The following is a 15016-nucleotide window of genomic DNA, read 5'->3' on the forward strand; positions in this document are numbered from 1 at the left end:
ATGCATAGTGCCATTCAAGGGACAATTACCAACATCCTTTTGCATTAATCAGCTAATGAGACCTATACAACAGTGCCACTTCTCCATTATCATATTATGAGCTAATTTCTAAAGTAGCATCTGGTTTCTTCTTCTGCTCAAGACATTCATCTGAAAAGCATCAATATTTATACTTGAATTTAAGTCCAGCTGTGTGAATTAGTTTTACTGTAACCCAACTTCTACATAACCTTGTTTTCCCTCAGATGATAGTGGTGCCATATGATGAGTCATGCTTTAGGTTTAAACTGATGGGTCTGCCTGAATTTAGTACAAGTAATATAACCTGAAGGAGACATTTCAGATAGTGGTTTACTGGGGCTTACATGGCATGCTTTGGTTATGTGATAGCATGTGTGCTTCTGTGATTCAGTGTTTAAATATTCACATTTCTGTCTGTATTGAACAGTGCTTAAGGTTATATTAGTAATATAGCAAGAAATATTTGAGCTTCGTTTATTTCCTGCAGTAGTTAACTTTCGAAATGATGAAATTGTGCCCCAACAAAAAATGGTATTTATGTGAGTCTTTGTATGTTGGGTTAAGAAAAGGATACTTAATTTGGTAGAATCAAATTATGAGAACATCAAAAATCAACAGCTAGGAAACAAGATTGTTCATTTAAAAAAAAAAAAAAAAAAAAACATTAATATTGTCTTCAAAATAGAATTATTTAGATTTTTTTTAATAATTTAAAATGTTGATCTTCCTGAAACCTACAGTGGAATAAGTGTTCACAAATATCTGCTAATTGCCTGGGTTTAAATGGAGATATATTTCACAAGTGAGGTTCTGAAGAAACTAAACCCAGCAGAAAGCAGTCTCTCTGTCTTTATCTTGGATCTGGTTTCAGTCTCTTGCCATATCTAAAGAGGTGTGGTAAAAACCAAAAAAGCAATATCTTAGAAAGCTGATCTGTAAACCTCAAAAAAATCAATGGGATGCTATTAATCACAGTGAGGAAGGGCCTGGGTGGATGCAGCCTTCCTCCCCCTCAATCTCATTTTCAAAAGCCCATCTCACAGGAAAGTCATCATTATCACATTAAGGTCCACATAGTGGGTCTCCGATGGGACGCCTCATCTTTGTCTTCCCATCTACCAAAGCACTTTTCGGAAAAGCAATGCTTATAGGGTAAAGACAGTTTGGAGTTTAATCATGTAGTTGCAGTTTTTAATTCAGAACTCACTTTAACATTTTGGAATGTTGGAATAAATGCTGAACAGATTCTTGAAAATTAGTTTTGCCTGTATTCAATATCAGACACGTACCATAATTATGGTACAGAAAAATTTACCATAAATTATGTTTTTCTCTGTCAGGAACAGCAAAAGAAAATATATCTGACAAAGGCTTATGTGAGATCCTCAACAACAAAATATTTTCCAATTTTTTCATATCTGCTTAATGAACTGCACAACTGTTCCAAATCCTTTCAGACTCTCAGCATTGTGGAAACATGGACACAATCTTTTATCAGACCTATTTTCTTATAATTGCCTGAGCTTAATTTGGTAAAAAAAAAAAATAGTCCTGTTTTCTGACAATATTTCTTTACATATACATTTGAATTATTTAGCAGGTGCTCTTATCCAGAGTGACTCATAAAAGTGCTGTTATCTTGTTCAGAGAATACATCATCACTTTTAACATACACTTTATACTAGTGTAATATATCTCCTGAAAATTATTAATTTGAACATTATTACTGAAAAATAATTCCAGTACATCTACCATAGGTGCAGACATACAGTCGCTGTAGCTTACATACTGACAGGCTGAATCAAACATGCAACAACATGATCAATATTTATCAATAATATTTATTGGAAATAATATTAATTGAAATGTAGATTTGGATGCTGTGAGTTGAAGCCCAAATGAACCAAAGCATTTTCAGGATTTTGCTGCAACTATGGGTGCAGATTATGATCCATGTCCATTAAATTTTTTTCACAGGATACATTTTCAGTGCATTCATTTTTGTCAATCCATTACACAAAAATATTCGGCTTTGTCTTCCTTTTCAATGTTGTACATGCTGCATGGGATCAGTCCTCAGCATTATGTGGAGCAAACCGGGTGGGGCCTTAGAGTGGAACTCCATCTGACAGGTCAGAGTGGATGGAACCAAAGCTTGTGAGCGTGATCTCTGTTACTGTTGGTGGATTGGACTCCTTAGATGCCTGTGTTTAAAAGGTGAAAAGGAAAAAATATTAATGATACCATACAATGTGGCATGAACATGATTATTTAAGTTCATCGAATTTTTTTTTTATGAATATTCAACTATTGCATGGCTAAGCAAGTCTCCAGAAAATTATTATAATCATACACAAACTAACCTAACAAGCTGATAGAATATGCTTCAGCATGCCAACCCCTGTACATAATCTACAACTAGGGTCTTCACCTACCCACTGTCCAAGATTTTGTGGAGTTGGAAGGACATCATAAGTTGCTCCAAGCAAAAACTTAATATGACTTGCCTCCATTGCCCACAATTCTTGCCAAGTGATCTTCCTCTTCTCTAGATTCTCCCAGCAAAGCCACTGGCCTTGTTTTGCCTGTGACGCTGCTGTTGCACACTGTGCCTCCTCTTTCTGATCGCAAATAAATCTAGTCATCATTTGCTTTCGCTCTTGTGATGTAGCCTTACTAAATTCTTTCCACAAATCACCTGACCCAAGGCCTGCTCTTCTGCATTGTACTTGGCCAAATCACATCCCTTAGCTCTGATTTCCCACATCCCTGAGCTCCTGGCTTCCTGCATTGCCACTCGTGGGTTTCACTTCCTTCCTGCTTTTGTGACTGCCACTGCTGCTTTAACCACTGCATCCTTCAATCCTGACAAAATCATCACAACTCACCTTTGCACATTTATATCCCTCAACTAAACTTGAGTGGTAACTCCAAGTACCTCTTTCCAATACCATAACAAAAGCTGTAATAAAGCCATGGTCAATGTTCAGTAAATAGTGAACTTTTTTTCAGCTGTTGTTTAAGGAGTTGACTGAAAATTAAATAAACCCTGATATTTTACTTTTGCATAATATTTATTGACATTTCAGTATAGTTCCAGGTAAGGGTGTAAAGATGTCAGCATGCAGTTTGTCCAAGGCTGTTTATTGTGTTTGGATTTCACCTACATCATCAAACTTCCTCTCACTGTAGACTTCATTCTTGTCAATAAACGTCAGCATTATCCAGTCACAGATGATAGAGCACTGAGAGAGAGAGGAAGCTTAGTTTAAAAATCAACATCAATTAACCAAATTATAAATATATATATAATTACCCAGAAAACACTTACTATCCCCACTGATGTCATTGCTGTGACTGTATTGATTATTGTTGGAATAAGACTAAATTTGCCTGCCTGAGATAAAAATAGTAAAATTAATAATCAGTTAACTAACAACCAACATTTCTATTTTAGCTTCATAACATCATATTTATTTTCTTACCTGTCCATGCACAATAATATCAAGACGAATGCCGTAGGCCTTTATGAGTGTTCTATACTCCTCACCATCCTTGAGGTAGTACTTGGCAAACCTAAATGACATCAGTGATATCCAAAAAAAATCATAAAATATGTTAAATGAATAGAACAGAATCGCACACTGTCTTATAAACTTAACCATAAATTATTCTTGAAGCAATGCTACAAAAGATCCACTTCTGTTTCTCAGAAAAAATTAAGGTTTCTAAAATTTTAAACATATTTATTTCATGACATGAAATGAAAAAAATGAACAAAAAATACTCAGTTACTCAAATTCAGACCTAAACATTTCAGCACTAAAATACATATTTATTATTCAGTAAATATTAATGTACTCAACATTATTTTCATTTATATTCTCAACCCCAAGATTTCAGATTAAAATTTCAGTAAACTAGAACATCTAAATTGTAGATTGTTTGGGAAAACAAATTGAGTAAAAATTAACCCCCTTCCATCTGTTTCCAAAAGTTGTGTTTACTGCCATAATATGTAAAGTATGTTTCAGTGCAAGAGTCAGTTTCTTCTTATATGTATAACAATTCATGCTTAATTACAACATATACATACTATCTTGGTGTTGTGTCTTGAAAACAAAATAAAATATATTTTTGAAAATACTAAGGAAACTATTACAAATTAATCGTTAGTACCTACTGATTTTATATAATACAATATTAAAATTGGACCACTGGCATGGTTGCAGGCATGTGGATATGAAAGATAGGATCCTCTTTACCTGTAATGATAACCAGAGTTGGGCAGGTTTTTCTTGAGGTCCAGCCTCCTGAAGGAATAGCTGGGAATGCATGCTGATGGGTCAACATCAAAGTCACATTTCCAGTTGATGAACACTCCAATCACCCCACCCTAAAAACAATCAGTCACATTGTTACCTGGTTTTGTTCAATAAACAGCAAACATCATATCATCTCCCCATTCACTGGCCACTTCGTTACCTAGAGATGTGTGCAAAATTTGTAGGCATCTGTTGCCGTTTAATGGGTTTTCCCAAACATATTAAAGCATTAACATTCACTAAATTTAAACATGTAGGTAATCTATGTGTCCAATCTTTGCAAATGACAATAATTATCACAAAACATATGTCTTATACTACAATGATGCAAGTACAATATAAGTAGTACCAGCCAATGGCCACTTTATTTAAACGTTTTAGTACCACTTTACTACACCATATGCAGTCATGATTTGCTGTACATTAATGGTTAGTTCCCACAGGACATTTGTAGGCTGTATATTATTTAGGTGGTCGCCAATGCTCAGTGGTGCTGACATCGTACTGTGTGGTATATCGGCTGTTTCAAGGCTAAGAATGGTACACCACACAAACAAATCCAGCCAAGGGTGACTGTGTGGTCAGAAATTGACCAGTGAACTGAAAGAAAATTGTTAAGAGAAATTATGCATCAACATATTGACTATGGTCTCTAACTGATCACCAGGAAAATGAAGCTACAAAGGAAAGGTTTAATAATAAAAGTGGTCAGTAATTTGCCACTCATGGTGATGTGTTCTAGCTGATGCCCCGTCTTAAGGGTAGATGTCAGTAAAGTTCCAGATAAGCATAGCTGCTGTATACACGCTGGAAAAATGGTACAGTGGAGATACATTATTGTCACTAAAGGTACAAACAGTGTAACCTTAAAGGTATGACACAAGGTACGATTTTAAATTCCAGTTGTGTTCCCTAAATGTACATAACCTTCACTTCTCCAGAAGCCCTGGAGATTAAATGGGCATATGAAATCAACACAATTTTAAAATCTGCTATTTAATAGAATGGGGGTACACTTATGTTCCCTAATTTATGGAACAATACGTAGTACTTTTACCCTAAAACAGTGGTTCTCAAAATTTATCTATCATTCCCCACCTCAGACGAAGGGGAATTTCCATGCCCCAACTATACCATATCGCTCCAAAATATGGTAATAAAATACACATGTAAGTTTACAATTTTCAAATTTATTTAAGTAACATCAACTTCTATCTCTAAATCAGTAGCTTAACATTATAACAGTAGGTGAAACATTAACGTCAATATTCAAATATTCACAAATACAGAAAACTGTCCATTCATTCCATTATCCACCGTTTATCCGACTCCAGGTAGCAGGGGAAGCAGTCTGAGTAAAGAAACTCAGACCTCCCTCTCCCCAGCCACTGCTTCCAGCTCCTCCGGAGGTATATCGAGGCGTTCCAAGGCCAGTGGAGACATGTAGTCTCTCCAATGTGTTCTTGGTCTTCCCTGGGGCCTCCTCCAAGTTGGACATGCCTGGAACACCTCACCAGGAAGGCGTCCAGGAGGCAACTGGACCAGATGCCCGAACCACCTCAACTGGCTCCTCTTTATGTGGAGGAGCAGCGGCTAGACTCCAAGTCACTCCCGGATGTCCGAGCTCCTAACCCTGTCTCTAAGGGACAGAAATTCTGTCCATAAAAATTATGAACTGAACCAGTGACAACGGGCAGCCCTTTCGGAGTCCAACTCTAACTGGAAACCAGTCTGACATACTGCCAGCCATACATACCAGACTCCTGCTCTGTTTATACAGGGACTGGATAGCTCGTAGCAAAGAGCCCAGTACCCCATACTCCGAGAGCACCCCCACAGGATATCCCGAGGGACACGGTGAAATGTCTTCTCCAGATCCACAAAACACATGTAGACTGGTTGTGCAAACTTCCACGCACCCTCCAGGATCCTAGCGAGGATAAAGAGCTGGTTCTGTGTTCCACGACCGGGGCGGAATCCGCATTGTTCCTCTTGGATCTGATGTTCAACTATCAGTCGGACTCTCTTCTCCAGTACCCATGCATAGATCTTACCGGGGAGGCTGAGGAACGTGACCCCTCTGTAGTTGGAACACACCCTCTGATCCCCCTTTTTAAAAAGGGGAACCACAACAGCAGTGTGCCCATCCAGAGGCACTGCCCCCGATGTCCACGCGATGTTGCCAGACATGTCAGCCAGGACAGCCCCACAACATCCAGAGCCTTGAGCCCCCTCCCTGGATCACCACCTTAATGTGGTGGAGGGGTTTGCATCCCTGCGTGAGCTTAGGAGCTATGTTGTCGGGGGCAATAGCCTCTGGTAGGGTCTCCCAAGGCAAATTGGTCCTAGGTGATGGGCCAGACAAAGAGTGATCCATAAAGACTCAGATGAAGAAAATAACAACAGAGACACAGCTTCCCTTGCCCAGAGTAGGGTTACCGGGGCCCCACCCTGGAGCTAGGCCTGGGGGAGGGGCTCCTTGGCAAGCACCTGGTGGTCGGACTTTTACTCATGAGGTCCTGCTGGGCTCAGCCCGAAGGAGCAACATGGGTCCACTCTCCCATGGGCCCACCACCTATGGGAGAGGTAGTAATCAGGGTCTGGTGCATTGTGGATTGGGTGGCAGCCGAGGGCGGGGACCCTGGTGTTCTGATCCTCGATCCTCAAAAAACTGGCCTACTAATTAAATGAACTAACTCCCAGATCCTTCTCTGTTACCCTAAAAGTTATTTAGCCGCTTTCATAACTGCAATTAGCCGTCATGGTTATCTGTTGTGCTCTCGTTACTGACCTCAAGTCCAGTCCTGGTAAAAACTGACTTTATAAACCTTTATAAACACTGCCAAAACATGTTAATCTCGGTGACATATTTTCAAAATAAAGGTTTTCAAATTAAAAAGCAGGGGAAAAAGCATATTTTGGTTCCAGGCAAGCTACACATTTTTGGTCTCTTATCTAATGTCCTTTAAGTATGTTTAATGGCTATTAATGAAGCCATTGTAAGTAGGTGCTTTTTATTGAGTAAGCTTTATTCGCAAAATAGAAAGGCATTAATAAAGTCAGGCAGAAAGATGCTTATTTCTTCTGATTCCCACCAGCAATACCTACACAATACACTAGTGGGGCATTCCTCGCACTTTAAGAAATGCTGCCCTAAAATGACAGTTTCCAAATTATTTTGATGCCCCTCGGACATGTAATAGGGAGAATAGTGTGGACATTATGGCAGAGGGAGCAAGAAAGAAAGAGAGCATCATAGAAGACTTAGCATTCGACTGACTTTACTCAGTGGAGGGAGCTGAGACTGACAATACAAAAGACAGATGCATTCTTCTTGTTGGACTAGTAGGTAATAACAAGATGTTGCACATTCTGACACATGCACATGCTGATGTGTTAGTTAATAAGTCTTGTTGAAGAAGTGTTATAATCAGGTTTTTGAGAGTTGCTGACTAACGAGGGCTAGTGGTAGTGCCTGCTAACTTTAGCCGGATTAGCTCACTTTTTACCGCTAAACATTGAATCTGGTTATACGTGTTTTTCTGTCTGTTCCTGTATGGTAGAAATGGCTAAAGTACCATGAAAGTTGCACTTTATGACATGGTTCATTGTATATGAAAAAATACACATTCCCCAACCTTAACATTGCGGGAGTGCTGGAGTGTGTTTATCACAAGTAGCCCTGAGAGCTGGTCATGACCGATGTTAATTAGCGATACCCACAGCACAGAAGGTATGTGTTTGCGTGTGTGTGTGTGTGTGTGAGACAAAAAAGCCAATAATTACACTGTATTTCTTTAAGGTACTGAATATTACAACAATGTCAGTTTTCTGGCTGTGTATGAACTTACAGTTCGGCACAATTCACTGAACTTCTCACGGGCCTGCTCAGCGATATAACCCAGCCTGAACACAGGGCAGTATGGGTTGTCCTTTGGGTGATAATAACACTTAAGTAGCTTCTTTGGTTTCCTTGGTTTGATGTTCACCCTTAAATTAAAGAAGGAACAAAATATATATTTATAGTAAATATTTTTGCATGATATGCTAAACCTATTATTATATGTTGTCATTATCTCCTTATCCTTTTAAAACTGCTAAGGCCATCATAACATACACTGATCCTGATCCTTAGGAAATCCATTAATAATTTTCCTTTTGCATTCAGTCATTCATTCATTCATTATCTGTAACCGCTTATCCAATTCAGGGTCGCGGTGGGTCCAGAGCCTACCTGGAATCATTGGGCGCAAGGCGGGAATACACCCTGGAGGGGGCGCCAGTCCTTCACAGGGCAACACCGACACACACACATTCACACCTACGGACACTTTTGAGTCGCCAATCCACCTACCAACGTGTGTTTTTGGACTGTGGGAGGAAACCGGAGCACCCGGAGGAAACCCACACGGACACGGGGAGAACACACCAACTCCTCACAGACAGTCACCCGGAGCGGGAATTGAACCCACAACCTCCAGGTTGCATATAGTGTGCATAGTACAGAACCATGGAAGGTAAATGTTATCTGAAGAAATGGACTCACCTGAGCACTTTAAACTTTGGGAAGTGAATGGCATTCTTTATGAAGACTGTGAAATTGACGGCTTCCACTAGTGGTGGTTCTCTATGAGGAACAGGGGAAATGGACATGAAAGAACTCAGCAGTGATATTAGAGTACACAGCACCCATACAACTGTATAAGCAGAATAATCACTTAAGTCTGAAACAACCTTCCCAGAAAACAAATACAATGTAGAAGTACAAAAGCTGAAATTGAAGAAAATGTACAAAACTTACGAATATCTAGATAATTCAACCATTAACTTTTATGCTAAATAATGTTATACAAACTGTACAAACTCAGTCACAATTATTCACATTGGTGTTAATAGAAACCAGATATCTGACGTATTTAATGCCTCTGGGAGCTACATCACAGAAAGCTCCACCTTTTAAATAATTTCAGACACACTGCCACATAAAGGACAGGGTTTATTTTTTAAAAAAGGACCAAGGAACCCTTTTCTTCATACTCAACAGTATTTCTGCATTACGTGAGTAACATTAAAAACACATGGGTCATTTTCATTCATTCATTCATTCATTATCTGTAACCGCTTATCCAGTTCAGGGTCGCGGTGGGTCCAGAGCCTACGTGGAATCACTGGGCGCAGGGCGGGAATACACCCTGGAGGGAGCACATGGGTCATTTTGTATAATTAAAATAGCCATATTTTTGTTTAAGGTTTTACAATTCCTTGTTCCTAAAACCTCCACTGCAATGAAACCTGAGCCTAAGATTATCTACAATAAACCAATGGACCAAATAAGATATAATCACCTCACTGCTGCAAAATCCTCAATGGGGCACCAGGTTTTGATCTCACATGTTTTGAAGGTGTAGTTGTAGTAAGGCACACAGTGTCCAGTTCTCTGACCTATTATTAAAATCCACAATATTTATGGAGTATTCATTTCAGCACCATTCACCAGAATGATCATTTAAGATTTACTCAAGTATTTGAGGATAAACAGATGTTTCACTATGTTTCAGAGCTTTTCTGATTTGAGCTCAAATCCTTACCATGACCATCAAAGTCCATTTCACCCTTAATGCAGTCAGCATCTGTTGTGCAGTTTGCATTGGGGACATTGTAATGCTGAAATAACAGACAAAGTACTAATTCTTTACTGTAGATCATCATCTATAAGGTTACATGACAACTGCAAAGACCTATCATATAGAAGCATATCAGTACCAAAACTAAAATTAAAATATTATACGCCAAATAGCAATGTAATCCTACATTAGAATTCAATGTTCCACACATACTTGCAAATTAAAATTCAGATTCAATAATTTCATTTACATTTACAATTTGAATTTTTCATGGGTATCTATATTATCTTTATTTAAATGATAAAGCATTTCCCAATTTGAATTAACATGCTTCATATTAGGCAACATTTCTGTCAAAACCATAGTCCAACATTTCTTTTAAAATGCTATTCACCTAACATGCATATGCACACAGTGACAATGCCTTTGAAAAAAAGTTTAAACTCAGCATCACGCTAGAAAAATTCAAATATTAAAGGGGAAACAGAGCCTCTACACTTAACACCTTCATCAATACTGGGCTAAGTCTGTGTCAAGAAGCTTGTGAAAATGCAAACCGAGCTCAGCTTCTATTTATAATTTTCCATTTCTCATTAAACCATGGGGTACTTCTGGCTCCTCTATACAACAAAATGTTACAGCAGCACGATATAAGTAGAAACAAAACATTTAAAAACATTTTTCGAATAAGGTGCATATTACGTGAATAACATTTTAATAATCTTTTATTTATAATATTATAATAAATATCATTGAATTATCATTTTGACACAAAGGTTGCATGATCACATGAAACAATTCAAACTTGATACAAAATATCCATTTGAATCAAGCATTCAAATCAACAGAAGTCTACCATTTACAAATGTAAAAGCAATTATTTAATTTGAATTAGAATTTTGAGCAATTTTGAGAGGAACAATTAACTGTAAATTGTATGATTACATTGCAATATATTTATTATAAAACATTGTGGGGACCAAAATATGTTTATATACATACATTATGAGGATTTGTTTTTTAGGCAAAAATAATCATGTTCCCATAACAAACATTGTTACAAGATAAGATAGTAGAGTTTAGGATAAGGGTTAGGTTTAAGCTAGAATTAATTAAGGTAGTATACGTAATGTTGCTGGAACCATGGAGTGTGTGTGGACTGACCTCAGCACATTTTCCCTGTCTTTGATTGTGTGTCACCTCTCTGCTCAATATTGTGCTGATGACATCACCACCCTGAGAAATAAACATATATGAATGGATGGAAGCTGGAGATAATTGGGCTTCTAAAGGCTTTTAAATAATTTAGTGCAACATAAAGCTAGTGAAATTAAAAGAGTTTGTCAGACAAATATTAATACTGAGTGTAAGACTTGCTTTTATTTTTATCATTTGACACAAATATCTCCAAGAGTCATATTACTTGAGGAGCATATCCAAAATCAGAAACATGGTAACACTACAAGTTGTTGAGCAAAAACCTGTTCAATGATTGATGGCTCCTGTAACAGGCAAAGAACTACAGATGATTTAATTTTCTTTTAAAATCTGTATTTCTCTTCTCTCTCACCTCAGATGGTCTGACGTACTCTGTAGTGTCTCGTATGCTGTCTCCCAGCACGCCTACTCCTCTCATCTCAGTGTAGACTGAACTCTCTGGCCGTGTCTCAATGTCCTGATAAGCCTTCTGGCTGATAAACACATACCTGTGTGGGAAGAAAGATGACAAAACCAGCACTGTAAAAGTATAACTGATGAAGAGCGATGTATCATGCGTCATGATCTGGCAGTCTGGCAGGTGAATGTGGCTTTGGTCTGTACTCGTTTTCATGCTCTTGATTCCAGTGAAGGAAATTTGTGCTAAATGCTTCATGCTATAGTATATACGGACACTGTCAAAGATTTATGGTTTCAAATATGTTACAGCTTGGAGAATTCTTATTCCAGTTTAAACATGACCATGCCCCTGTGCACAAAGCAAGCTTTAAGGTACATATGTCTTAAACAAACATGGTTCTTTATGGAACCAAAGGTGGTTCTTCTATAGCATCTTTCATATAACTCTTTGTAGCACTTATTTTTAAGAGTGCACTGTCCATTCTCTCAGCTCCACTACAGTACCCTACAGTAGAACTAGTTCTACAATTACATACTATAGTCCATCTGTTGCTCTGCATACTTTGTTTACCCAATTTCACCTTCTTCTTCAATGGTCAGGAGGATTCTCAAAACACCAACACAGAGCAGGTATAATTTGACTTGTGTGTCATTTTCAGTGCTGCAGTGACACTGATGTAGTGGTTGTGTTTTAACATGTCGTGTTAGCATAAGTAGATATGACACAGCAGGGCTGCTGATGGAGTTTAAAACCTCTTCAGGGTCACTGCTGGACTGAGACTTCTGACTTTATATCTGCAAGGTGTACCAATGAAGTAGGTGTGTCTAACAGAGGGGACAGTGAATGGACACAGTGTTTAAAAACTCCAGCAGCACTGCTGTGTCTGGTCCACTTGTGCCAATGCCACTAGCTGTATATATACACTTTTTTACGTGCAGGAAATGTTACACTTATTGATGTGTTTCAGAGCTTCTCATGTCTCTTATGATATGAGCAAAGAGGATCACTCGCTCTCAGACTAATGGCTGTCTGAAGATCTTCAGTAACTAAATTTATTATTGAATTGCTCTTTCAGAACATCTTTATTCCATCCATCATAGCAGCACTGAATAACTTCACCTATCTATTTCAAGCAGCCATTAATACATCTGTACTCATTTAGAATAAGTACTTTGGACCCTGTCTGACATAAGGAGACCACTCAGCAAGCGAGTCTGTCATTATACTGGCAGAGCAAATCACTATATCTCCATTTTTAACATATTTAATTTATTTAATATTTAGTATTATTAAATATACTATCTGCCATTTATATTCTATCATTCGTTCATTCGTTCATTTTCTGTATCCTGTTTGGACACAGTGGTCCAAAGTGTACCCAAAATCACTTTGTCACAATTTTAATGAAATATATTTCAATGCAAATGGTTCAAAGTTACAATTCTATTAAAACATTCTATTGTTACATTAACATACATAAATAGAAAAACTTGTTTTTTCTCATCATATAGAGTTGCTTTTTTGGTCAAACAAGTTTTTGTTTAAACAGTGACAATATCTAGTTCTACTGTATTTTAACATCTTTATGGGTATCAGCAGTAATGATACAAAATATTTATGTAATATTACAGTGTGATTAAATGTACCTTTACTGGCATTCAGGATTTATTTATAGAGGATTGCAAATGCAGTAAATAAGGTTTTCTCTTTATTTCTCTTGAAATAAATACATCATCAAATAGCAGTTAAAAATTTGGCCAAATCGAAAGTGTTGAATAGCAAACTATTTTTAAATATTTATCTACTAATGGACATTTTTCAGAGCAAGTTTGGTTTAACTATTGAAATATCTGTGCAGATGTAACTGATCTAGACTGGCAATTCAAATTTAAACAATCAGTGATCTCTTCCTACTCACAGAAATTTGGCACTTCAGGTGCACCACTGCAGTTTTGAGAACTTAAAATCTAAATTACTTAAGATTCATGACCTTGACATTTAACTCACTCATATTTAGCATGATTACATATTCTTCACAAGGGATTGCTGTTATTTTTGGTGCTTTATAAGAGTGGTGTGTCTAAAGAGTGAAACTCTATTTTGTTGTTTAATGATTAATGACTGAGGTAAAATTAAGAGAGTTTAAAATGCCCCAAAGGAGTCCAAAGTACATCATATGGACCCCATACTACACATTTGTTTTTTACTAGATGCATAGTGTGCAGTCTCCCTGAAGGATATTTGTTTTCTGAGATTAATCTATTCAGCATCTTTTTTTCTCAGAAATGCTCAGAGAGGCTAAAATGTTGTGACACTGAAAACCACAGTTCCTGATGTTTGTTTTAGGTCATTGTTGTAATGTGATGCACCCTCCAGTGAGTTTTAAAGCATTTGTTTGCATCTGAGTACTTTAGATTTGTCTGTTCACTACAGAACTGAAATATAATATATTTCCATTCCTGCTGCACATGCTCATAATAACATGTGTCACTAAGAAAACCAAGTATCTACTTTCTCCAAACTTTCCAATTAGAACACATCAGGTGCTCTTTACATTGAGTATAAATTTCACAAGGGATTGACCAGTAGAATGGTTCACAAAGACCTAATGCATTAACTTGCATTATATATATATAATATATTATATGTGTAATTTAAACATCATATTACTTCAAATTAAAATTCAGTGATTTGGAACACTGAATCAAAACAACAGAAATACCATAATTGTCCATGTTATGTTCATTGGTTCTCATATGTATGGCCAAATAAATATGAAATAATACATATGTGGGGTTTTTTGTGTGTAAGTCCCCACCAGCATAAGATTTTATCCCTGTTTTGGAGATTCTTCACATTTACAGGATTTACAGAACTGAAAAACTGTGTTTTACATTTAATGTTCATTGATCTTAAGCATGTAGCCATCATATGAATGTGTACACATATGAGTACATGCCCAATGTCAGTGAATATATAATACGAACCATAATTATTTAATCTCATTGTTCACTGAGAATATGAAAATACTCACCAAATGAAATACGTGATTACCAGAAATTGTACAGTTCTGTAAATGACACCCAGTGTCCTGTTCTTCACCACCATAATCTTTGGTGTTTCATAATCCCAGAAACCCAGGAAAAAATCCCTGAAGAAATCCATAAATCCCATACCGAACACAGCCACTTGAATTACTCCCGCAGACAAGAAAACAATATTCTTCCACCTGCTCTGAATTGATCTGAACAGCTGCTAAAATCGCTCTCCATTCCTCCCCCCCTCTCTCTCTCTCTCTCTTTCCCTCTCTCTCTCTCTCTCTCTCTCTCTCTCTCATAATTTGATTATGACTCTTCTGCTCGTCAGCATTGGTCATTAATGCCAAACTCAGGAAATAATTGGGAGTCAAAATTGAGACAACATGGAAA

The 15016-nt window shown here is 37.4% G+C and overlaps 1 protein-coding gene across 1 annotated transcript; it reads right to left on the reverse strand.

Annotated features, from left to right (window-relative positions):
- Positions 1-1908: 1908 nt before the first annotated feature.
- LOC136677115 (P2X purinoceptor 2-like) lies at positions 1909-14762 on the reverse strand. The gene is made up of 12 exons (XM_066654533.1): positions 14623-14762; positions 11541-11676; positions 11135-11206; positions 9935-10010; positions 9692-9788; positions 8893-8973; positions 8198-8336; positions 4287-4417; positions 3507-3597; positions 3353-3418; positions 3189-3266; positions 1909-2225 (listed from the first exon to the last, which is right to left on the reverse strand). The coding sequence occupies exons 1-12, from the start codon at positions 14760-14762 to the stop codon at positions 2130-2132; spliced, it is 1203 nt and encodes a 400-aa protein (XP_066510630.1). The 3' UTR covers positions 1909-2129.
- Positions 14763-15016: the final 254 nt, after the last annotated feature.

This window comes from Hoplias malabaricus, chromosome X2, assembly GCF_029633855.1.
Source record: "Hoplias malabaricus isolate fHopMal1 chromosome X2, fHopMal1.hap1, whole genome shotgun sequence".
Taxonomy (NCBI): domain Eukaryota; kingdom Metazoa; phylum Chordata; class Actinopteri; order Characiformes; family Erythrinidae; genus Hoplias; species Hoplias malabaricus.